Source organism: Myotis daubentonii, chromosome 12, assembly GCF_963259705.1.
Source record: "Myotis daubentonii chromosome 12, mMyoDau2.1, whole genome shotgun sequence".
In the NCBI taxonomy this organism is placed as follows: Eukaryota; Metazoa; Chordata; class Mammalia; order Chiroptera; family Vespertilionidae; genus Myotis; species Myotis daubentonii.
The window spans coordinates 6,254,966-6,278,840 of NC_081851.1; the positions used below are offsets into that span (position 1 = coordinate 6,254,966).

Below are 23,875 nucleotides of genomic sequence, written 5' to 3' on the forward strand. Positions count from 1 at the left end.
TGACAACACTTCCTGCGACTCTGCGGGGCGGGATCTGCCCCGGGAGCTCGCTCACGCGGCAGCCAGGCCGGAGGTGCTCTGGGGGAGGTGACGCCAGGCCCCGACGCACTTCCGGTCTCGCCGACGCCATTTCCGGATCCTACCGTCCTGCTCCTCCCCCTCCGTGGTGGCGGTTTGGCTTCCCGGCTCGGTGTGCGACGCTGTCGTGAGGTGGCGCGCTTTACGGCCGGGCGCGGAGCCAGCACCGAGCCACTCCTCGGGGAGCGGGGCGGGCGGGGCGGCGCGGCGGGCGAGGTGGATGCGTGGCGGCGGGGCGGGCGCGGCGTCTGGCCGGCTTTCCACCGCCGCGGAACAAAGCGGGCCTCGGGAGGCGGCGGCGGCACCCAGGGGCGGCCCGGGGGGCTCCGGCGGCGGCCGCGGCTTGGCGAGCGGGCCCGGGCCGGGCGGCGGCCCCGCGGGCAGGATGAGCCTGAGCCCCAAGGAGCTGTCGAGCCTGCTGAGCATCATCTCGGAGGAGGCGGGCGGCGGCAGCACGTTCGAGGGCCTGTCCACCGCCTTCCACCACTACTTCAGCAAGGCCGACCACTTCCGCCTGGGCTCCGTGCTGGTGCTGCTGCTGCAGCAGCCCGACCTGCTGCCCAGCGCGGCGCAGCGGCTCACGGCGCTCTACCTGCTCTGGGAGATGTACCGCACCGAGCCGCTCGCCGCCAACCCCTTCGCCGCCAGCTTCGCGCACCTGCTCAACCCCGCGCCGCCCGCCCGCGGCGGCCAGGAGCCCGACCGGCCTCCGCTCTCAGGTGCGCGGCCGCCGCCGGGGGCGGGAGGGGGCTGCGGGTCGCCCGCGCCGCGGGCCTTCGCCGCGGGCCAGGCCTCCGACCGGTCCGCCCTCCCCGCCCCGGCGCGCTGAGCGTCTCAGAAATCCGCCCGAGCCGCGGCGTGGAAGGACGCGGGCCGCCCCGGTTTAAGTCGCAGACGGGGGGCCGGAGGCCGTGGCGCCGAACCGAGCCGGTGGCCGCGAGGGCACGTTGAGCGGCGTCTGGAGACGCGGCGGCCGCCCCCCGGCGGTTGGGCCCTCGCATCCTGCGGGGCGGGATCGGCTCGGGCCGCGGGCAGGAGACGCGTGACGGCCGGGCGCCGAGAAAGTGCGCAGTGACAGCCGGCGCGGCCGCCTCTGAGGAGATGGCAGCGAGGCCACCGCTCTTCTTAAGCGGCGGCCGCTCTGGGCGACTCGCAGCCCGCGGGGGGAAGGCCGCTCCGCAGGCGGGTGCCTATGGGGCCCGGGGCGCTCACCCGGGGCCTGCGGGAGGAGATGCCCGGACGGCAGGGCTGGCTCCCGGGGTGCCCCGGGGCCTGGGGGACGGGGACGGACAGGTTGGGGTTCAGGTCACCAGGCCCTTTGAATTCCCAGGGCCTTCCATGCTGTCATTCTCAAACCGGAGGCGGCTAACCTAAACCGAGAGCGGACGGTAGATTTCGCTGTAAGCACAAGTTTGCCAGGGAAGGCGGCCGTGGGTTGCTTATTTTCTCTCTCTACCTCAGTTTTTTATCTGGAAATGCAGACAGTTCCTAGCTGGTAGAGTTATTATGAGGAATAAAAGTGTCTCTTGGTAAGTGCTACCCCATCAGTCCTGCTTTTGTTAAATTAGCTGGGGTGGCGCTCACATCCCTGCGAGGCGGGCGGCCCAGGCCAGGTGCCCAGCGAGGGGCCTCCAGCGGGTGCGCCGGTGCACGGCTCTGCCCGGTGCACGGCTCTGCCCTGTGCACGGCTCCGCCCGGTGCACGGTTCCGCCCGGTGCGCGGCTCTGCCCGGTGCACGGCTCTGCGGAGCCGGCCGGGAATGGATGGGAGTGAAGGCTTCCCCGGACTCCAGAAAGGCCGCGGCTGCTGGGGAGACGCAGTCCACCGTGTGGTCCGGCTGTGCCTGACGCCGCCTGTGGCCTGCCGGCTCCCAGGACAGACGCTTTTAAAAAAATAAATATTTTATTGATTTCTTACAGAGAGGAAGGGAGAGGGATATAGAGTTAGAAACATGGGTCAGCTGCCTCCTGCACGCCCCCCACTGCGGATGTGCCCGCTGCCAAGTACATGCCCTTGACGGGAATCGAACCTGGGACCCTCGAGTCCGCAGGCCGACGCTCTATCCACTGAGCCAAACCGGCCAGGGCAGGAGGGACGCTTTTGCTGGGTCCTGATGGGAGGTGGTGGCGGGGAGGGAGGGGGCCTGCAGGTCCAAAGAATGTGGAGTACTGGGCACCTTGAAATCTGGAATCAGAAGCTGAGAGATGTGCAGGTGCAGCGTCCGACACATGGATTGGAGGGGAATTCAAGACAGGAGGTTAGGGAAGTGGGCCAGGACCCGATTACGAAGGTTTTATGGTGCAGAAGTCTGGGTGTAATTCTGTGTAAACAGGTTCAGTAGTGTGAGCAGGTTCGTTCCTAGAAATGTAACTAAAAGGTAAGTGGGGTGTGGACTAAGGGCACTGGGTCAGCAGGAGTCAGAACTGGGGGCTTGGAGACCAGGAAGGCTGTCCTGTGTGTCCCGCGGGAGGAGGCCAGGGGATGGCCGGTGCTTGGGTGGGAGGCGGGCCGGGTGCGCAGCTGAGGGTGGGACGGAGGAAGCGGCGTCAGCCCGGGAGCTGGGAGATGGGAGCTGGGAGCTGCGCTGCCTCCGGAGGGGCGAGGCCAGGAGGGGAGCGCGTGGGCACTGCTGGCGGTGGCTCCTGTCCTAACCACAGTGGCTGGTAGCAGAGGAGAAGCATTGCTGAATGTTGCAGTTTTACATTTGTTTTCGCTCGCGGTACGGAAGCGTTAGCCTTTGCAGGAATTGAGGCATGTGAAAAACAAAATTCTTAATTACAGAAATCTTAACTTTCATCGATACTGCCACAAATCATAGCATTTCAAATGACATTGAATTACATTTTCATAAATGTATATATTTGAGTAACTGAAACTTAAAATAATTTTGTCTTTTAACATAAGTTGAGATGGCAAGTAGCAAATGCTAATTTTACCAGATTCATGTTAATTTTTTAAAATAATCACTGGAGAAATTGTTATACATCTTTATTTACAGGATTTTTGCCTCCTATAACTCCGCCAGAAAAGTTTTTTCTTTCCCAGCTAATGCTGGCACCCCCAAGGGAACTCTTCAAAAAGACGCCTCGGCAGATCGCCCTGATGGACGTTGGGAACGTGGGCCAGTCTGTGGACATCAGCGGGCTTCAGCTCGCCTTGGCTGGTGAGGAGGGATGGGTGACCTGGGCGTTTGTGTCTTGTATTCGGGGGTTTTCTTAAGTTACTCCACTGAACGTGCCGTCTGTGGCTGCGCTAAAAGGTTAGTCTTTTCCTTGAAAACATGGTTCCAGTACTTCGCTGGGTACTGATGCGAGGTGGCGGTGGGGAGGGAAAGGAACTTGGAGTATTGGATGTCTTGAAATCTGGAATCAGAAGCTGAGAGGTTTTGTGCAGCTGGAGGGTAGGATACATGGATTGGAGGGGAATTCAAGAGACAAGAATAGGAAAACCCTTCATAATCTAGGTTCATTTTGAGTTTTCACTTGGATGGATTGCTTTTTCAATTTAAGAAGAACCCTGAATAAAATTGTTAAAAACATAAAAAAATGTTCCTCATGTCAGTTTTGCTCAAAGTGAGATCACACATTCAATGCAATTCCTATAAAAGGTATGTTTTGCAAAAATAGGAAAACCCATCTAAAATTCCTATGGAATCTCAAGGGATGCCGAGTAGCCGACGCAGTGTTCTCCGGGCACCATTGTGGAAAATGGTTTGGCCGTGTACGGGAGGATTTATTCCTGGCACTTCTGTTCTGTATCCTGGCTTATGTGTCTGTTTACTCCGGGGCCACGCTTCTGAGCATAGTGGCTCTGTAACGAGTTTTGAGAATAGGAGGTGCGAGACCTCCATTTTGTTCTTCTGTTTCAAGATTGTTGGGGCAACTTCTGTGCTACACACATAAGCAAATGCATGGGCACTGCTGAGACAAGTGTGATGTGATAGAAAATAGGGGCCTTCTTGACGGTAGAAGGAGTGAAGGAGAGGCACCTGCTTGCTTGCTCTAAGCAAAAACGCAGATGCTCGGGCCTTAGGCTTGAGGGTGATCGCTAGGGAAACTGATGTGTAGCCAGATGGGTGGACCCTGGGCCTTGTGATTAAATGAGCCACAGCATGGATTCTGACAGGGCCCCAGTCGTAGACTAATGCACCGGTGACATTGGCTGCTTATATAAGGTGACATCTTTCCGCAAACTGCGTTTTCCTTGCAACATTCTCACCTTTTTTAACTGCTGGGTATTAGCAGTATAATAATGGTTATTTTTTGAAATCCAGAAAAAATTGTTTCCAGACTTTTCAGATTGAAGGTACACAGAAGTGCTTATTATTCTCTAGTGCCAGATACAATCTATTAACAGAAATAAAATGATTATTTCCAAAACCAAAGATACTATGAACACGGGGTACAGAGGTGATAGACAATTGCAAGGACCTCACCTTCAGAAGTAATACATAGCTTGAGGATGCTAGCTTTGTATTCAGTAATGTGAGAATCAAATCTGATCCCTCAACTTGTGATGACGAGTCAGCCTGTGAGAAGTCTTAAAGTATGTCAAGCTCAGAAAGGAATGTATGACTAGAGTAGGATTGAGAAGTTTGGCCGAGTGTTCGGCCAAGCCTGCTGCTGCGGTCCCCTGCCCAAGTTTAAGATGTCACAAGCCATTCATTTCCCAAGTGGGGGAAGAAAAACCCAAGTCCACCTGTCTTACCTGGAACTAGCGACACAGATCATCTTTGCAGAGGCCTGAGATTCTGATCTCTCAGTGGGATCCAGGGACCAAAGGTGTGAGTGAGTGAGTGAGATGTGTGTGTGTATGAATCCAACCAGAAATGGAATTGCTGGATCATATGGTAGCTCTATTTTTAATTTTTTGAGGAACCTCCATACTGTTTTCTATAGTAGCTGCACCAACTTACATTTCCTCTAACAGTATACGAAGGTTCCCTTTTCTCTATATCCTTGCCAGCATTTATCATCTCAACTTTTTTTAATATATATTTTGAAATTTAAGAATTAAAAAAAATATTTTTATTGATTTCAGAGAGGAAGGGAGAGGGAGAGAGAGATAGAAACATCAGTGATGAAGGAGAATCATTGATCGGCTGCCTCCTGCACACCCCACACTGGAGATTGAGCCCACAACCTGTGCATGTTTCCTGATGGGAAATCGAACTGTGACCTCCTGGTTCATAGGTCGAAGCTCATTGAGCCACACCAGCCAAGCTTTTATTTTTAATTGATTATCTTTTTGAGAGAGAGAAACATTGGTTTGTTATTCCACTTACTTATGCATTCATTGGTTGCTTATTGTATATGCCCTGACCAGGGATCGAACACACAACCTTGGCATATTGGGATGACGCTCTAACCAACTGAGTATTTAACCAGGTTTCGTGTTTTTGATAATAGCCATTCTGCCATGTGTGTGGCGATATCTCATGGCTTTGATTTCTATTTCCTTGATGATTAGTTACATTGAGCATCTTTTCATGGCCATCTGTCCTTTTTGGAAAAATGTGTATTCAGACTGTTTGCCCATTTATTTGGATTTGTTTTGTTTTGTTAATCCTCACCAGAGGATATTTTATGCATTGACTTTTATTTTTTATTTATTTATTTTTAAAAATATATTTTATTGATTTTTTACAGAGAGGAAGGGAGAGAGATAGAGAGTTAGAAACATCGATGAGAGAGAAACATCGATCAGCTGCCTCCTGCACATCTCCCACTGGGGATGTGCCTGCAACCCAGGTACATGCCCTTGACCGGAATCGAACCTGGGACCTTTCAGTCCGCAGGCCGACGCTCTATCCACTGAACCAAACCGGTTTCGGCTGCATTGACTTTTAGAGAGTGGAGGGGAGGAAAGTGGGGTGGAGGGAGGGAAGGAGAGAGACAGAGAGAGAGAGAGAGAGAGAGAGAGAGAGAGAGAGAGAGAGAGAAAGGATGAAAGGAAGGAAAGGAGGGAGGGAGGAAGGAAGGAAGGGAAAGAAAGGAAAAGCAAGAAAAAGAGCCTGGTTGTCCTGGCTCAGTGGTTGAGCGTTGACCTATGAACCAGGATGAGGGCACAGGCCTGGGTTGTGGGCTGGATCCCCAGTGGCGCGTGCAGGAGGCAGCCAATCAATGATTCTCCCATCACTGATGTTTCTATCTCTCTCTCCCTCTCCCTTCCTCTCTGAAATCAATAAAAATATATTTTAAAAAAGAAAGAAAGAGAAACATCGATGTGAGAAAGACACATCGATTGGTTGCCTCCTGCACCTACCCAGACGGGCCAGGGAAGCAAACCTACAACCCAGGTATATGTCCAGGGCTGGGAACCCACGATGCTCTAACACTGAGCCACACCCACCTGCCAGGACGCCCATTTTTTAATTGGGTTGTTTTTTGGTGAGTTGTAGTATATGTTCCATGTAGTGGAATACACGTTCTTCATCTGCTCTACAGCTGATGGGTGTAATGATGCTGTGGACATGGTTGTGTATCGTCCTGGTGCACTCGTGGCAGTTTCTGCTAGATGGGACGATAAGCACACGGGAGACTGATCAAGTAGTGGGGCTTGGTTTTCACATTGCTGTGCCAGTTTTCATGCCCATTAGCAGTGTGCCAGTCACCCGACAACCTCCTCTGCATTTGATAGTGTCAGGCTTGATAATTTCTGCCAATCTGGTGGGTGTGTAATAATACCTTGTGTTTTAACTGATTTCTCCCTGGTTCCTAATGGGATTGAGAATTTCTTTCAGATGTTCATCGGCCATTCAGGATTTATGGTTTTTGTTTGGCTTTATTATTTCTAATCTTCACCTGAGAATATGTTTTTATGGAGTTTTGAGAGAGAGAGGAAGGAAGCGGAGGGGAGAGAAACATTGATTGGTTGCCTCCCTCACGCACCCCGAGGGATTGAACCGCAACCTGGGTATGTGCCCCGACGGGGAATGGTATCGTTGACCTTTTTGGTGCATGGGACTGCTCCACCCAACTGAGCCACACCAGCCAGGTCCAGGCTTTTTGGTTTTTAAAAATAAAACTCTTGCCAAAACCGGTTTGGCTCAGTGGATAGAGTGTCGGCCTGCGGACTGAAAGGTCCCAGGTTCAATTCCGGTCAAGGGCGTGTACCTGGGTTGCGGGCACATCCCCAGTGGGAGATGTGCAGGAGGCAGCTGATCGATGTTTCTCTCTCATCGATGTTTCTAATTCTCTATCTCCCTTCCTCTCTGTAAAAAATCAATAAAATATATTAAAAAATAAAAATAAAAATAAAACTCTTGTTGAAGTCATTAGCCCATGTTTTCCCATTTTTAAAAATTGATTTGTAGGTGTTTTGAAGAAGAATACACGCATTCTGAATCTGGCCCTTTGCGCACGTGAGGCAGGTAGCTTTCCGCAGTTAGTAGCCTGTCTTTTCATTCTCCTTGAGGTGCCCTCAGTGTTAAAATGTCTCCGTTTTTGACCTTTTCAGAACGCCAGTCTGAATTGCCAACCCAAAGTAAGGCTAGCTTCCCCAGTATTCTCAGTGACCCAGACCCGGACTCTTCTAATTCTGGATTTGACAGCTCCGTGGCCTCTCAGATCACAGAAGCTTTAGTCAGTGGACCGAAGCCGCCTATTGAAAGTAGGTACATGTTTCATACTCTCGGTTTTATTTTATCATCATCCTGAGTTGCTTTTCTAAAACATTGTCAGTTTCGTTGCTGCTTAAACTAGACTCTAATGAGAAACTCGGTGGAGTGTCTAGAGGGCCGTGGAGACGCTTGGTGAAACTTACCTTCTGTAATGAAATCACAGTATCTGTCATCAGCGCATGTGAAGGTACACATTCTCCGATTTTACTGAAATGAGACTATTTTGTAGCTTATTATTATACCTCTTTATTAATTTCATCACTATCATTATTTTCTCCATTGTAAAGTTTTCCTGATCTTATAGTTCTTAATTACAAAAAAAATCCATTGAACTTGAAGTATTAGAGCGGCATCTTGTGGTTTTATAGGCTTCTGTGTTTTACTGGGGAAGGCCCGCCTTCTGCTCAGGGGTGAGAACAGGTTCTTCAGATCGCAGCGTCCCCATGAGCCTGCGGCTCACACTGACTCTGTGCCGTTTACAGTCCGTCTCTGGCGTCAGTGGCCAATACTGAAGTCTCAGTCGGTCACAGGTGTGCCTGAAGCTCATGCACCTGGTGTGTAGCTCACACGTGCCAGGACCAGCGTTGACGCGTGGGCCACGGGAGGCAGGTGACAGCAAACCTACAGACACCAGTCAGGGCACCAGGCGTCCCTCCTGCGGGAACCTGACACACGGTGTCGTGCTTCCCATGAAGTGTTAAAAACTGATTCTGTTGGAAAGAGCTTCAGCGGCTAGTTCTGCGATGTAAATGAGGAGAGAGTGTCACATACGGTGTTAGTTCTTAGCCAGAAAACAGACATTTTCAGTAAACCAGAGTATGCTCTCAGATTTTGCAGGGGCTGGGATCTAGAGGAACGAGCCTTCAGGCCCTGTGTGGAGACCAGGGTGTGGAACTTGTTTAGCAGAAGTTCCAGCCAGCATTATTTTAGTGGGTTTCTAACTTAGAGAGCAATCATGTTTTATGAAATAGGGGAAGTGTTGATTTGCTTTATTTTCCTGTTGTACTTTTATTGTTTTATGAAAATGTGGTATTTGTGAATTTATGGAAGTCTCCAGATTCATTTGAAAATGTCAAGTCAACCATACATTTAAAAAATATATATATTTTTATTGATTTCAGAGAGGAGAGGGAGAAAGAGAGAAACATCAATGATGAGAGAGAATCATTGATCAGTTGCCTCCTACACACCCCCTACTGGAGATTGAGCCCGCAGCCCTGGCATGTGCCCTGACCAGGAATCGAACTGTTTCCTCCCAGTTCATAGGTTAATGTCCAACCATTGAGCCACGTGACCTCCTTGTTCATAGGTCAACACTCAACCACTGGACAAGCATACATTTTTCCCCCCCTGACATTTCATCTCCATGTCATTTGCCACTTCAAGGTTGTAAGATGCAAAGGCTGAACTAGTACACAACCTAGTGGTCTCAGGATAGAATAGTGGTAACTAAGAATAGGATGAGTGCGATCCAATAGGGTTTCGTTTTCCCGAGAGACTGTCACCAGTAGGGCAGGTTGTGTCCTTTGCATTGAGTGGTAAGCATGCTCGAATGAAGGTTGTCAGCTCCTGGTGCCTCTCTTCTCCAGAAATACAGCCATTTGGTCTCTGGCATAATAATGTGTGTGCTTCACTTTCTTCTTTGTATCATGAATGAACCCTGACCTATATCCCTTCTGCTTCTGGTTTTGAAGCCACAGTTTTATCATGTTATTCTTATTAAAAGGGTGTTAGTCTACTTCATTAAGTGAAACGCGTGTAGATGCACACAGATGTGTGCAGTGTGAACTCACTGGTAGAATCAGTCTCATGTTACTTCTCATTTACAGGCCATTTTCGGCCAGAGTTTATTCGTCCACCACCTCCACTCCACATCTGTGAGGATGAGCTGGCCTGGCTGAACCCAACAGAGCCCGACCATTCCATTCAGTGGGATAAATCCATGTGCGTTAAGAATAGCACAGGTGTAGAGATCAAGCGAATAATGGCCAAAGCCTTCAAAAGCCCCTTATCTTCTCCTCAACAAACACAGGTAAACCTTTTCTGTAATCCGTCAAGCACTGATTTTTGTTTTCTCATCATGTGGTAAGTGACCCCTAGGGCAGTGATGGCAAACCTATGACACGCCAACTCGTTTTTTTGGTTGATTTTTCGTTGTTAAATGGCATTTAAATATATAAAATAAATATCAAAAATATAAGTCTTTGTTTTACTATGGTTGCAAATATCAAAAAATTTCTAGATGTGACACGGCACCAGAGTTAAGTTAGGGTTTTTCAAAATGCTGACACGCCGAGCTCAAAAGGTTCGCCATCACTGCCCTAGGGTGATCTGAAGCGCTGCTCTGCCCGCCCACTGGTGGGGCAGGAGCTTGGTGACTAATCATGTGCCGAGGTTTGTTGGGGTGAGTGTGACTCTGGGAGAGGGGGAGGGGCTTTTTTGGCGCTTGGCTCCCGCTGTGTGCCAGCCAGACAATCCATGTGGCTGGGCAGGAATCTCCTGAGGGTGAGCGACTTCTCAGCCTGTCATGGGGGAGGAAGGAGGAAGCGCAGGTGGTAAACTCGCCCCGTCACACCGCTGGGTAGGAGTGGGGTTGAGGCTCGCAGTGGGCCCCGCTGCCCTTGAGGGAAAGGCAAGGACACACTGTGGGTGGTGTCTGGTTGGTGACTCCTGTTCAGGTCGCACATTCACATTAGACCCTGTCAGGAGCTGCTGACATCTCCAGTGCAGTTACCACCAGAAATATGCCTTTCAGAGTCAGGGAGGCAGCTGTTTGTAGTTCACTTTACTTACTAGGCCGCCCAGAAGCACAGTCCACTCTGGTACATAAAGTACATAGGGGACAGAACATAGACAATTTTAAAGGAAAAGTAATTGATTATTTGGCAGGAAAAAAATTGTTTTTGAATTACAAGTATGCTTGTGGCTTGAACCATAAATACTGCAAAGGGGTGGATTGCAAGAAAGCCCCCCCTCCCCAGGCTACCCCCCCTTCCCAGTCTGCTCCCCTCCCCAGCCTACTACCCCCTCCCCAGCCTGCTCTCCTTCTCCCCACCCTGCTCCCCCTCTCCCCAACCTGTTCCCTCTCCAAGCTTCCTTTTCCCACCTGGAGCGGGGCTGTGCAGTTGTTTTAGATGTCACTCAATTCTCTATGGTCTAGGTTTTTTAGGGGAACTGGTTGGTAAATAAAATCATTTTTGACAGAAAAAGAAACCCACAAAGGACTTAAGGACAATGTTGTTACAATCCACTTACTTTATTCAACCAGACAATATTGAGTCTGGCTTAATTCCCAGGAGGAATCACTGGCATATTTATAAACTGTCTTAATTTATCGCCCTGGCCGGGTGGCTCAGTGCATTGGAATGTCATCCCGTATACCACAAAGATTGTGGGTTTGATTCCCAGTCAGGGCACATACCTACGTTTTTGGTTTGATCCCTGGTTGGGACGCACACAGGAGGCAACCCATTGATGGCTCTCTCTCTCTCTCTCTCTCTCTCTCTCTCTCTCTCTCTCTCAAAATCAATAATACGTATCCTCAGGTGAGGAAAGTAATAATAGAGGTGTTTATATTTTAAAATCGTTACTAGGGACCCGGTGCACGAAATTCGTGCACTGGGGCTCGGAGGGGGAGAGTGTCCCTCAGCCCAGCCTGCCCCCTCTCACATACTGGGAGCCCTCAGGCGTTGACCCCCATCACCCTCCAATCACAGGATTGGCCCCTTGCCCAGGCCTCCCTCATTTCCCCCCATCACTGGTTCTGCCCCCAGCCCAGGCCTGATGCCTCTGGCCCAGGCGTCAGGCCTGGGCAGGGGACCCCCAGACCCCTCTGATTGCTGGCTCTGCCCCTTGCCCAGGCCTGATGCCTCGGCCAGAGGCGTAGACCCCCATCACCCTCCGATCGCCTGATCGGCCCCTTGCCCAGGCCTGACGCCTCCGCCAGAGGTGTTAGGCTTGGACAGGGGACTCCCATCTCCCCCCGATCACTGGCTCTGGCCCCCGCCCAGGCCTGAGGCCTCTGGCCCAGGAATCATGCCTGGGCAGGGGACCCCCATCTCCCTCTGATTGCTTGCTCCACCCCCCGCCCAAGCCTGACGCCTCTGACCCAGGCTTCAGGCCTGGGCAAGGGGACCATCATATCCCCCCAATCCCTGGCTCCGCCCCCCGCCCAGGCCTGATGCCTCGGCCAGAGGAGTTGACCCTCATCAACCTCCAATCACCAATCACCGATTGGCCCCTTGACCAGGCCTGAGGCCTCCGGCAGAGGTGTCAGGCCTGGGCAGGGGACCCCCAGCTCCCCGCGGTTGCGGGCTCCACCCCTGCCCAGGCCGGACGCCTCTGGCTGAGGCGTCCGGCCCGGCAGCGGGGACCCGCAGCTGCAGCAGCCCCGCGATCGTGGGCTCCGCTTTAGGCCCAGGCAAGGGACCCCTAGCTCCTGGGACTGCCAGCTTCGACCGTGCCCAGCTCCCATCGCTGGCTCCACCCGTACTTCCTGCTATCACTGGCCAGGGCGGAAAAGGCACCTGATTCTCCGATCATGGCAGGGGGGCAGCTCTTAGGTCCCCCCTGGGTTTCCGATCACTGTCAGTGGCAGGGGGCTTCTTCCTGCTTTCCCTTTCGCCTCCCTGCATTGTGCCTACATATGCAAATTAACCGCCATCTTGTTGGCAGTTAACTGCCAATCTTAGTTGACAGTTAATTTGCATATAGCCCTGATTAGCCAATGAAAAGGGTAGCGTCGTACGCCAATTACCATTTTTCTCTTTTATTAGTGTAGATAATTCAGATGTAAATTGAAAAATACAGTCGTTATGATCATATATTTCAGGGAAGAAATTTATGAAGTTGGTTCAATGCAGGTAATTTTGTAGCTGCTTGTAAATAAAATATGTATTTTTGTATGCAGCAAAGAGAATGCTACTTTGACTCAAGAACCTTTTTTTTTTTTCTTTTTTTAAACTTAGCTCCTTGGTGAGTTGGAAAAAGACCCCAAACTTGTTTATCATATTGGCCTCACGCCAGCCAAGCTTCCTGACCTGGTGGAGAACAACCCTCTCGTCGCTATAGAGATGCTGCTGAAGCTGATGCAGTCCAGCCAGATCACCGAGTACTTTTCAGTCCTGGTCAATATGGATATGTCTTTACATTCCATGGAAGTGGTGAACCGGTAAGTCCCTACTCGTGGTCAGATGGGGGGTGTAGACACCTGATTACATGGCCAGCAGGGAAAAATGACCACAAAGTTTTTTCTGGTCTTAGCCTGAGAAAACCCAATAAATGAAATAATCTGAGCTTTAGTGTTCACTGCATGTAAATTTAGCATCCCCAGGAAAGAACCCAGAGGGTAGGATTTCAAATATTTAGCATTAATCCTATATAATCCTATCTAATAAAAGAGAAACATGGTAATTAGCCGTACCTCCGCTACCCTTCCCATTGGCTAATCAGGGTGATACGCAAATTAACTGCCAGCCAAGATGGCGGCCAGCAGCCAGGCAGCTTGAAGTGAACATGAGGCTTGCTTGCTTCAGTGATGGAGGACTCCAACGTTCCCTGCCTGCCGCTGCCGGCCTCTGAGCTTGCAGTTTGAAACATTGTTACAAATATAGAAGCTAAACAAAACCCCAGAAACCTGCTTTCAGCCAGCCGGGATCTCAGAGCTGGAGTTGAAACAGTGTTTTGATTATAGAACCCAAACAAACCAGATACCTGCTTTCAGCAGCCAAGGCCTAAGAGCTGGAGCCAAGCTTCAGAGCTACAGCTGGCCCAGAACAAAAAAAAAAAAGGAAAAAAGGAGCAGTTGGGAACTTCAGTCACCCGCCAGCCTGAAAACAGCCCTCAGCCCCTCACCCAGACTGGCCAGGCACCCCAGTGGCGACCCCCACCCTGATCCAGGACACCCTTCAGGGCAAACCAGCCGGCCCCCACCCTTGCATCAGGCCTCTATCCTATATAATAAAAGGGTAATATGCCTCCCAGCACCGGGATCAGCAGAGCCGTGAGGCCTCCTGGCACCGGGATCAGCGTGACAGGGGCCAGCGCCCAAACCCCCTGATCGCCCTGCAGCTCTGTGTGTGACAGGGGGCAGGGCCACAACCTCCCTATCGACCCTGCTCTGTTCGTGACAGGGGAAGGCGCCCCAACCCCCTGATCAGCAATGCTCTGTACCTGATAGGGGGGAGCTCCCCAACCCCCTGATCGGCCCTGCTCTGTGTGTGACAGGGTGCGGCGCCCCAACCGCTCCCCCTCCCCCCACAGGCCCTGCTCTGTGTGTGACGGGGTAGAGCCATAACCTCCCCATCAGCCCTGCCCTGAGTGTGACAGTGGTGGCGCCCCATCCCCCTGATCGGCATGGCTCTGTGGGTGATAGAGGGCTGTGCCCCAACTCCCCTGTCGGCCCTACTCTGTGAGTGACAGGGGGGAGCTCCTCAACCCCCTGATGGGCCCTCTCTGTGCGTGACAGGGGGGAGCTCCCCAACCCCCTGATCGACCCTGCTGTGTGCGTGACAGGGTACGGAGCCCCAACCCCCTGATGGGCCCTGCTCTGTGCGTGACGGGGCAGCGCCCCAACCCCCTGATTGGCCCTGCTCTGTGCGTGACGGGGTGGTGCAGCAACCTCCCCATTGACCCTGCCTTGAGTGTGACGGGGCGGTGCCCCAACCCACCAATCAGCCCTACCCTGAGTGTGACTGAGGGTGGCATCACAACCTCCTGATCCGGCCTGTTCTGTGCATGACGGGGCGGTGCCCCAACTCCCCAATCAGCCCTGCTCTGAGCCCAACCAGGGGCTGCACCTAGGGGTTGGGCCTGCCCTCTGCCACCCGGGAGCAGACCTAAGTCAGTGGGTCATTATCTCCTGAGGGGTCCCAGACTGCGAGAGGGCACAGGCCGGTCTGAGGGATCCCCCCTCCCCCCCCGAGTGCACAAATTTTTATGCACCGGGCCTCTAGTCCTCTATAATAAAAGGCTAATATGCAAATCGACAGAACGACTGGTTGCTATGACGTGCACTGACCACCAGGGGGCAGACGCTCAATGCAGGAGCTGCCCCCTGGTGGTCAGTGTGCTCCCACAGGGGGAGCTCTGCTCAGCCAGGAGCCCTGAGCCGGGTACACAGCTGGTGAGCGCAGTGGCAGTGCTGGGAGCCTCTCCTGCCTCCATGGCAGTTGGACATACCCGTAGGGCTCCTGGACTGTGAGAGGGCATAGGCCGGACTGAGGGACCCTCCCCCGCCCCCCCAAGTGCACAAATTTCGTGTACCGGGCCTGTCATATACTATAATTGGAACGATACAGATTAGCATAGCCCCTGTGCAAGGATGACATGCAAATTCGCGAAGCGTTCCATAGTTAAAGAAGAAAAAAAAAAGAACACGTTCTTTTAAATTAATAAACTAGTGAAAAAAGTCTAGCTGAAGCCAGGTGACCCCAAGTAGGAGAGTTTCTTTGTGGGCGGGAAGGGCAGCATGAGGTTTTAGCTGTGCTTTCTTACTGGTGAACTGCGTGTTTAAAACACGCTGCTTCACCTGCCTTCTCCCTGAGGCCTGTCCCGTGCCCTTAGACCACTCCTCTTAGGGCTGTGTTCTGTCAAGTCCAGGGGGGACCGAGTCGAGGGCTCATTCTTCCCCTCACCACGTTCTTGCGGAAGTTACTGTCAGACGTTTGCACTTAATCCAAGAATCACTCGGTAATCTCACGAACAAGATCTGCTTTGTGCCCCCCCCACCCCCCACTGATCGTGAGTCACCCTTGAGTGTGAAGCAGCTGTGGCTGCAGCAGCCTCTGGTGATGTTTCCTCAGAACCCTAGTTCCTCAGCGCCCAGTGGATAAAGTTCTAGACTTAGGAATGTTTGTTTCTTCCAGAAATGCATACTGTATAGTTAGCATGCATACCTTTTTTTATTTTTCCATAAAAATTCCCTAGAGTCCTTTAAAAAATACTAGCTTCCCCTTTTGAGACTCTAAACCAGCCGTGGGCAAGCTACGGCCCACAGGCCGGATGCAGCCCGTTTGAAATGAATAAAACTAAAAAAAAAAAGACCGTACCCTTTTATGTAATGATGTTTACTGTGAATTTATATTAGTTCACACAAACACTCCATCCATGCTTTTGTTCCGGCCCTCCGGTCCAGTTTAAGAACCCATTGTGGCCCTCGAGTCAAAAAGTTTGCCCACCCCTGGTCTAAACTGATCTCCCCATACCCTGCCTTTTGTTAACCTTCAGCCAGGTGTCCCCTTCCCTCCCCCAGGAGGTCTGAAGGGGAAGGCCTTGAGTACCCTGTGAACCCCTGGCTCCAAGCTTTACTCAGACCATTGACACCTCTACTGAAGTGTCAATTTAAGTCATTCGTCCTTTTAAGACTTTGCCCAACTCTTTTCACTTACATTATTACTCTTTCTAGCACTTAAGTTATATTGTGCAGTTTAGCTACTAAACTTACACCTCCCTCACACACACTGCTTTGCATAGCACTTATATGTAATCAGAATTTAGTAAATGAATGGAATCATTGTCAAGGTTATTAGAGCTTGGAAAAAATAACTGAATTATGATTCCACCAAAACAGAGACATGGTGCTCACAGAATTGATTCCTTAATGAGAGATTACAATGCATAATGCCAAGTGACAGAAAATTCAAGTGTCATTTATTAACAGATGGGCATGGCTCTTAGGTTTATTTGCATAAGTATATTTAAAACTAGGTAAATTGGTCATCAGAAATTCACACGAAAAGACCAAAGGAAATGTGGTATCTTATGGTTAACAATATTCTTTGATGTGAGCATATAAAATAACCCTACTTTTCTACTCTGAAACAGACTGACTACAGCTGTTGACCTACCTCCTGAGTTCATCCACCTTTACATATCAAATTGCATCTCTACTTGTGAACAGATTAAGGATAAGTATATGCAGGTAACCAATAGAAATTTTAGTAAATTTTATAAATAACCTGCCAAGAAAATGGGCACACTGAATTTTTCTTTTCTTTTTCAGAATCGTTTGGTGCGTCTGGTGTGTGTCTTTCTTCAATCCTTGATCCGTAACAAAATCATCAACGTGCAGGACTTGTTTATAGAAGTGCAGGCGTTCTGCATTGAGTTCAGTAGGATCCGAGAAGCTGCCGGCCTTTTCCGGTTGTTGAAGACATTGGACACTGGGGACACGCCTTCCGAGACCAAAATGTCAAAGTAGTACCTCATCAGCACCACCTGTTCAGCTGTGCTGTGATCTCAGTTTTAACTGTTATAACCCTGAGTGGATTTTTTGTTGTAATACTATAAACAACACTTCAGCTACTTAAAGCAGTTTAACTTTCCTGGGTGACTTTTTCCTTCAGAAGAATTTTTGTTAAGAACTTGAAAAATGTCTTTAGGTGTCTTACAGAAGGAATGGTTATCCAAAGAAAGATTATTGCAAAAAAGTAGGTGAGGTTCTTAGCACTAAAAAGCAAGGTGTTTTTGTTAAAATAGATTGCAGGCTTCTGATTAAGAATCCAGCTTTCCTAAAGTTCCGATGTTAAACGTATTTAATGAGAGAAAATGACGACTAAGACTTCGCTATACTGACCTTGAGGTGAAATCAGTTGAATGTTTTTGGGTCAAGTGGCAAACAGGTTGATCCTTGAACCCATTACGCAGGTAACTCTTCTCATTAAGCAGAGTTTGAACCAAGGACATACTTGTAGCTTTATCCTTTCTTGTTTGAGAACTTAACAGATATAACAAGAATAAATTCATTTCCTGGGCCTCTTATAAACACGGGAAGTCTTAGAAACCTTGATCAGGGTTATAACAGCTGGTTTTGTTTTTTGTTTTTTTCTCGAGATGTTCTTTAGTTCAGTTATGAGTCTAGCTAGGATAGTAATTTTTGAGGAGAAACATCGTCTGTACTTTGGGGAGGAATCTCCATGTAAAATAAACTGCTTGCTCTGCTGGGGGTGCAGGTGCCGACTGAGAAGCAGGAGGCCATCGTGTGGGCTCAGGACAACAGTGCCTTATATTAAAGTTGTTTTTTATAAACTATGATCAGAATGTATTTTTTTCTTGAAGAAATTGTGAAAAATTATTCATATAATGAGGTATTTTCAAAGCATGTACAGTCAAACCTTGTTTCTTAAACGTCTCTCATCTCGAGCAGTTCAGTTCTCAATGGAAAAATGTCTCAGTTGTGGAACCAAACTTTAGTTTTTGACTGCTGAGCTGTGAATATTTTCATGAAATGGATGAGCAGCGCAGTTTTAAGACATTAAGAGGCATCAAGAGGGCTACTGAGGCTAAGGGTGTGAAAGAAGCCATGACCACAGGCAGTCGAAGAGGTAGGAAAACTGGCTGATTTGGGTGAAGGAAAAGCAGTTCGCCGGCGGCAGCATTTCCAGGCAGTGACATGAAAGACACCCCTGGACCAGTGCTGAAGGGGGTGGTTTGATAAATGTAAGAAAAGACGTGTTTGTTTATATATTAAACAGTATGCACTGTGTATGAGGAAGGTTAAAATGGGATTTAGGGGCCTGGAATGGATTAATTAAATTCAAATTATTTTTAATGTGGAAAATGGTTCGGTTTTTGAACAAGTCATTTCTCCAACAGCCTCTGAACAAAGCGAGTTTGAGCCGCGAGGTCCCACTGTATAGGGAAACCGGAGGCCCGATGCACGGAATCCATGTGCAGGGGGCAGTCCCCTCCGCCCAGCCTGCACCAGCTGGCAGTCCTGGGGCCCTCGGGGGATGTCGGGCTACACCGGCACCTTGACATCCCTCTCGCAGCCCGGGACACTGCCTGCACCCGTGACCATACTTTTCATGCAGGCGAAAGGCATCTTGATGTTTTGGCAGCTACATTTTTCCCCCGATTTTAACATGATCCTTCTGAGGCAGTGGTACCATTTTCCCCATCTTATGGGTGGAAAAACTGAAGCAGAGACAAGTCATTGGCTTTGTCACACAGTTGTGTGTCAGAATCAGGGCTGACCAGAAAATGTGCAAGCCAGAGTCCATGCATGTCATCGCTGCATCATCTTGTCTTTTCAGTGTCAGAGTAAGTAGCCTTGCCAGATTTCAATTTTTAAATTTAAGAGACTGTTCCCAATATATAGGGTAGGATCCCTGAGCCTGACCCGCGATCAGGGCCAGCTGCAGGGTGACCAGCGGGTGGGGCGACCCCCTGCTGGCACCCATCTTGGCTTGGCAGCCTGGTGCTGCCTGCTAGCCGGTTGCCTCCCTCTTGGAGGTGTTGCGCATCTGCCCCCTGGTGGTCAGTGCACGTCACAGTGACCAGTTCCGCCATTCGGTCAATTTGCGTATTAGGGTTTTATTATATAGACTAGAGGCCAGCACATGAAATTCATGCATTGGGGGGGGGGGGGGTGTCCCTCAGCCCAGCCTGCACCCTCTCCAATCTGGGACCCCTTGGGGGATGTCTGACTGCCAGTTTAGGCCCGATCACAGCAGTCGGACATCCCTCTCACAATCCAGGGCCGCTGGCTCCTAACTGCTCACCTGCCTGATCACCCCTAACCACTCTGCCAGCCAGCCTTCTTGCCCCCAACTGCCATACTCTGCTGGCCTACTTGCCCCCACCCCTGCCAGCCTGCTCACGCCCAACTCTTCCCCCTGCTGGCATGATTGACCCCAACTGCCCTCCCCTCCTGGCCTGACCGCCCCTAACCACCTCTGCCCCGGCCCTGCCACCATAGCTTTGTCCGGAAGGTCTCCTGGTCTAATTAGCACATTACCCTTTTATTAGTATAGATTATCTTCCAGCCCAGTGGTCAGCAAACTCATTAGTCAACAGAGCCAAGTATCAACAGTACAATGATTGAAATTTCTTTTGAGAGCCAATTTTTTTTAAAATATATTTTGATTTTTTTACAGATAGAAACATTGATGAGAGAGAAACATCGATCAGCTGCCTCCTGCACATCCCCCACTGGGGAAGTGCACACAACCCAGGTACATGCCCTTGACCGGAATCGAACCCGGGACCTTTCAGTCGGCAGGCCGACGCTCTATCCACTGAGCCAAACCGGTTTTGGCAGAGAGCCAAATTTTTTAAACTTAAACTATATAGGTAGGTACATTGTTATTAACTTAATTAGGGTACTCCTAAGGCTTAGGAAGAGCCACACTCAAGGGGCCAAAGAGCTGCATGTGGCTCACGAGCCGCAATTTGCCGACCACAGTTCCAGTCCAATCTTCAGCAAAAAGTTCAAGAAAACCAAGCCTAGTGATGTGAAGTACAAGTTTCAATCTCATAACGTTTGAAAAGTAATACTCCTAGGTTTATAATAAATTTGATCTCAGGTATATCCTTATAAAAGGGGCTTATAAATATACTAGAGGCCCGGTGCACAACAATTTGTGCACTGGGGGGGGGGGGGGGTCGTCCCTCAGCCTGGCCTGTGCCCTCTTGCAGTATGGGACCCCTCGGGAGATAAAGACCTGCTGGCTTAGGCCTGCTCCCGGGTGGCAGAGGGCAGGCCCAATCCCTAGGTGCAGCCCCTGGTCGGGCTCAGAGCAGGGCCGATTGGGGAGTTGGGGCACCACACCCTGTCAGAGAACAGGGTGGATGGGGACATTGCGATGCCACCCTCAGTCACGCTCAGGGGAGGGCCGATTGGGGGGTTAGGGCGCCGCCCTGTCACACTCAAGGCAGGGTCGATGGGGAGGTTGTGGCGCCACCCCCCCATCACATACAGAGCAGGGCCGATCAGGGGGTTGTGGCGCCGCCACTGTCACACTCAGGGCAGGGCTGATGGGGAGGTTATAGCTCTACCCCGACACACACAGAGCAGGGCCCGTGGGGGATGGAGGGGGGGGGTTGGGGCGCCGTACCCTGTCACACAGAGCCGCAGGGCGATCGGGGTGTTGGGCGCTGCCCCATCATGCTGCTCCCGGTGGGTGCCGGGAGGCCTCGCGGCTCTGCCGATCCCAGTGCTGGGAGGCATATTACCCTTTTATTACATAGGATAGAGGCCTGGTGCACGGGTGGGGGCCGGCTGGTTTGCCCTGAAGGGTGTCCTGGATCAGGGTGGGGGTCCCCACTGGGGTGCCTGGCCAGCCTGGATGAGGGGATGTTGGCTGTTTGCAGCTGGTCACACACCTTACAGGGTGGGGGTCCCAACTGGGGTGCCTGGCCAGTCTGGGTGAGGGGCTGAGAGCTGTTTTCAGGCTGGGGGTGACTGAAGCTCCCAACCGCTCATTTTCTTTTTTTTCTTTTATTCTGGGCCAGCTTTAGCTCTGGCTCCAGCTCTGAGGCTCCTGCTGCTGAAAGCAGGTATCTGGTTTGTTTGGGTTCTATAATCGAAACAGTTTCAACTCCAGCTCTGAGATCCCAGCTGGCTGAAAGCAGGTTTCTGGGGTTTTGTTTAGCTTCTATATTTCTAACAATGTTTCAAACTGCAAGCTCAGAGGCCGGCAGTGGTGGGGAACGTTGGAGTCCTCCGTCACTGAAGCAAGCAAGCCTCATGTTCGCTTCAAGCTGCCTGGCTGCCGGCCGCCATCTTGGCTGGCAGTTAATTTGCATATCACCCTGATTAGCCAATGGGAAGGGTAGCGGAGGTACGGCTAATTACCGTGTTTCTCTTTTATTAGATAGGATTTGCTTAAACTAAGGATCCAAGCTGATGTGACAGGAGCACCTTCAGACATCTGATTCCTCTCCCTAAATGTGGGCATCACGGTTTTGCATACTAGCATTGGGGGAACAAAAGTTCATGATTCAAATACTTTTTAAATGGCAGTTTCCACCACTGCCTGCTGGAGGAGTGCGGCCGCAGGCCCTCTGATGTCCCATTTTTTTTCTTTTGGTACAATCAACTTTTAAGTGCTCGCAGACAAATTCAATTTAACTTATTTAAAAACAAAACAAAACTCATCATCTTGAATTCTCTGGATTTCCTAGTTCCATTGCTTTAATGTCTTCAAGGCACCTGTTAAAAAGAAGACAACAGGGCAAAAGAAGTTACTTCAAAAAGAATATTTGGGACCCTAAATTATAACTATTCGAAATACACTTCTCTAATTATTCACTGAAGCAGTAAGAAATGGTATCACTCCCCGACCTTAGAGAGCACACACTCTCCTGTAATTCTACGCAGCATGCGCTGTCCTACACATTGTGGGATGATCCGTCTTCCGGTGGGGAGGGAGGGGCAAAAGTGGGTTCACAGTTGAGCATGAAAAACAGCTTATTCTTGTATTATTTGTTACTGTTTTACTTTCCATGTGAACAACTGTAAACCCACTTTTGACCCACCCTGTATTTTAAATAATATTTTGAGTGACATCCCATTAAGATCACATTTTAAGGGTCTGGAAACCAATGCACTGAAGAACTTTTTACATATCCGCTCAAGTTCTTGCACCCCCGACCCTCGACCCAAGACACTTTGCTGATTCATTTTCTGTCTGGTCTGTCTGCGGTCACTGCTGTTCTCGGGAACAAACAAGATGCTTCTGAAAGCAGTTCCACAGCCTGGACGCAGGCACTGCACTCGGCACGAGCAGCGGTGCCCGGTCCTCACTGGCCACACACACGCTGCAGCTCAGCTAAACGAATGGGCTGGTTCTCTGGTCTTACATGAATTTTAAATTAATGCAAATACCTTTCTCAATTCACAACTTCATATTCGTTAGAATAAGTACATTTCTAGCTGTATGTTGACACTGTAGAAATTTCACTTTTACAATACACATCAGTACTTTTGAAAACAAAATCCTTGTTTTTAAAACTTCAAAAACTAAACTAAGCAGGAAAGGTGTGGGGGTTTTATTTTTTTTTATTTTTTATTTTTTTGCAGGCGCCCAGATGAGGGGCTAAGACTTTATTGCCATCAGCTCCAGGCTCCGCGCGGTGCGGGGTTTTCTAACTGGTTACGTCCCAGAAGCACCACGTGTCTTATGCTGTGAGACCAGCTTTGCTTCAGGCCGGCACCCTGTGCTTTGTAAACCAGAGCAGGGTTTACACTGAGGGAAGAAACTGCTCTCACCAGCACAGCCAGCCACACGTTCCAGTGAGGGACAAGGCCGACTGACCCGCTCAGCCTCCATGCGCAAATGCACCTGAGTCTGCTCACAAGAAACGCTCAACGAAGCTCTGTGAATGGGGGACCAGTCACCCCAGGTCCTTCCTCCAGATGGGGACACACCTGTTCTCGAACGTCTGTTCCGGTCACGTTTCAGCAAGTACAGGGAAAGCACACAGAGACGCACCTAGTCCTCACTGAGGGCTATTCCTGTCCAAGAGTCATTCTTTTATCTTAAAACCATCTGAGCCCCGGCAGCCCTTCTCGGAAACGCGCCCCAGCCCGAGGCTTGCCTGCCGTGACTGAGGTCAGACCATGTTCGCTTCAGGAGGCTTTGTCATCGTGCAGCCGCAGAGAGCAAACTGCCGGCGAGCACTGCGATTCGGCCTTTCCTGTCATCACTCCTCAGTAACAGGCTCTGCACAAGAGCACAGCGCGAGGGGGGAGTACCTGATGTGCCGCTTGCAGGCTGCGCAGCTCAGGGGCGCAAGGCAGGTGGCAGGGGTGCGGCCAGTCCTCCTTCCCAGGCTGTCTGCAAAATTTCAAAGTTAAAACCTTACACATTATTTGCGAACAAATGACTTTTATGACAACTGTTAGGAAAATGATCATACTGACATCATAACCCCAACTACCTGATTTAGCATACCCTTTCTTCAATTACATCCCCCGTATTTCCAGCATCCTTTTAATCCATACCCAAGGACACGCTTTTATTGATTTTTAGGGAGAGAAACATGGAAGCCCCCCCAAACCTGGGAATTGAATCACAACCTTTTGGTGTGCCGGTCTACGCTCCATCCAACAGGACTACCTGGCCGGGGCTAGTCTATCAACTTGATGTTTCAGCCAAAATTCTGGTAGTTTCTGACTCTTTTCTTATTAAAATGCTTACCAAAGGACACTTTTTCCTTTTGATGTACTGAAGAGTTTATCTTTTCTTTTTCTGCCATTAAAGATTTGCTCTTAAAGAGATGAGACTAGTTCTTACAATTTCTTCTATTTATAATTTAGTGTTCAAACTTGAATTAAGGAAAGTTGTATCTGACACCTGATTATGACATCATAGTATTCTTTTAAAAGTCAGCCTCATTGGCTACTGGGAAAAACTGTTCAATCGTTTCTCCCTCGTATGTTTCTTTCTTTTT

At 50.2% G+C, this 23,875-nt stretch overlaps 2 protein-coding genes, 1 non-coding gene and 1 pseudogene across 7 annotated transcripts in view; 2 read left to right on the top strand and 2 right to left on the bottom strand.

Annotated features, from left to right (window-relative positions):
• The first annotated feature begins 257 nt into the window (after positions 1–257).
• CNOT11 (CCR4-NOT transcription complex subunit 11) lies at positions 258–17,728 on the top strand. Its single transcript, XM_059658846.1, has 7 exons — positions 258–797; positions 3,077–3,241; positions 7,537–7,689; positions 9,529–9,731; positions 12,667–12,869; positions 16,523–16,619; positions 16,701–17,728. Exons 1-7 carry the CDS (start codon positions 299–301, stop codon positions 16,896–16,898), a joined length of 1,518 nt encoding a protein of 505 aa, XP_059514829.1. The 5' UTR covers positions 258–298; the 3' UTR covers positions 16,899–17,728.
• On the top strand, positions 14,965–15,055 carry LOC132213991 (U6 spliceosomal RNA; annotated as a pseudogene).
• A 3,833-nt stretch (positions 17,729–21,561) lies between the features above and the next one.
• The window catches only part of RNF149 (ring finger protein 149), a 47,728-nt gene continuing 45,414 nt past the window's right edge, over positions 21,562–23,875 (bottom strand). For 4 of the 5 annotated variants that reach the window (XR_009447875.1, XR_009447876.1, XM_059658849.1 and 1 more), the window contains 2 exons: positions 23,178–23,259; positions 21,562–21,632 (listed from right to left, as the gene is read on the bottom strand). Coding sequence is in view for 2 of the 5 variants with exons in the window: in XM_059658849.1 (XP_059514832.1) it covers positions 21,578–21,632; positions 23,178–23,259 (137 nt within the window). In the remaining 3 variants the exon portion in view is untranslated. The remainder of the gene's footprint in view (positions 21,633–23,177; positions 23,260–23,875) is intronic. The other variant, XR_009447877.1, reaches the window with a different exon arrangement.
• Positions 23,029–23,137, bottom strand: LOC132214113 (small nucleolar RNA SNORD89). Its single transcript, XR_009448206.1, has one exon. It is a non-coding gene; the product is annotated as a small nucleolar RNA SNORD89 (small nucleolar RNA).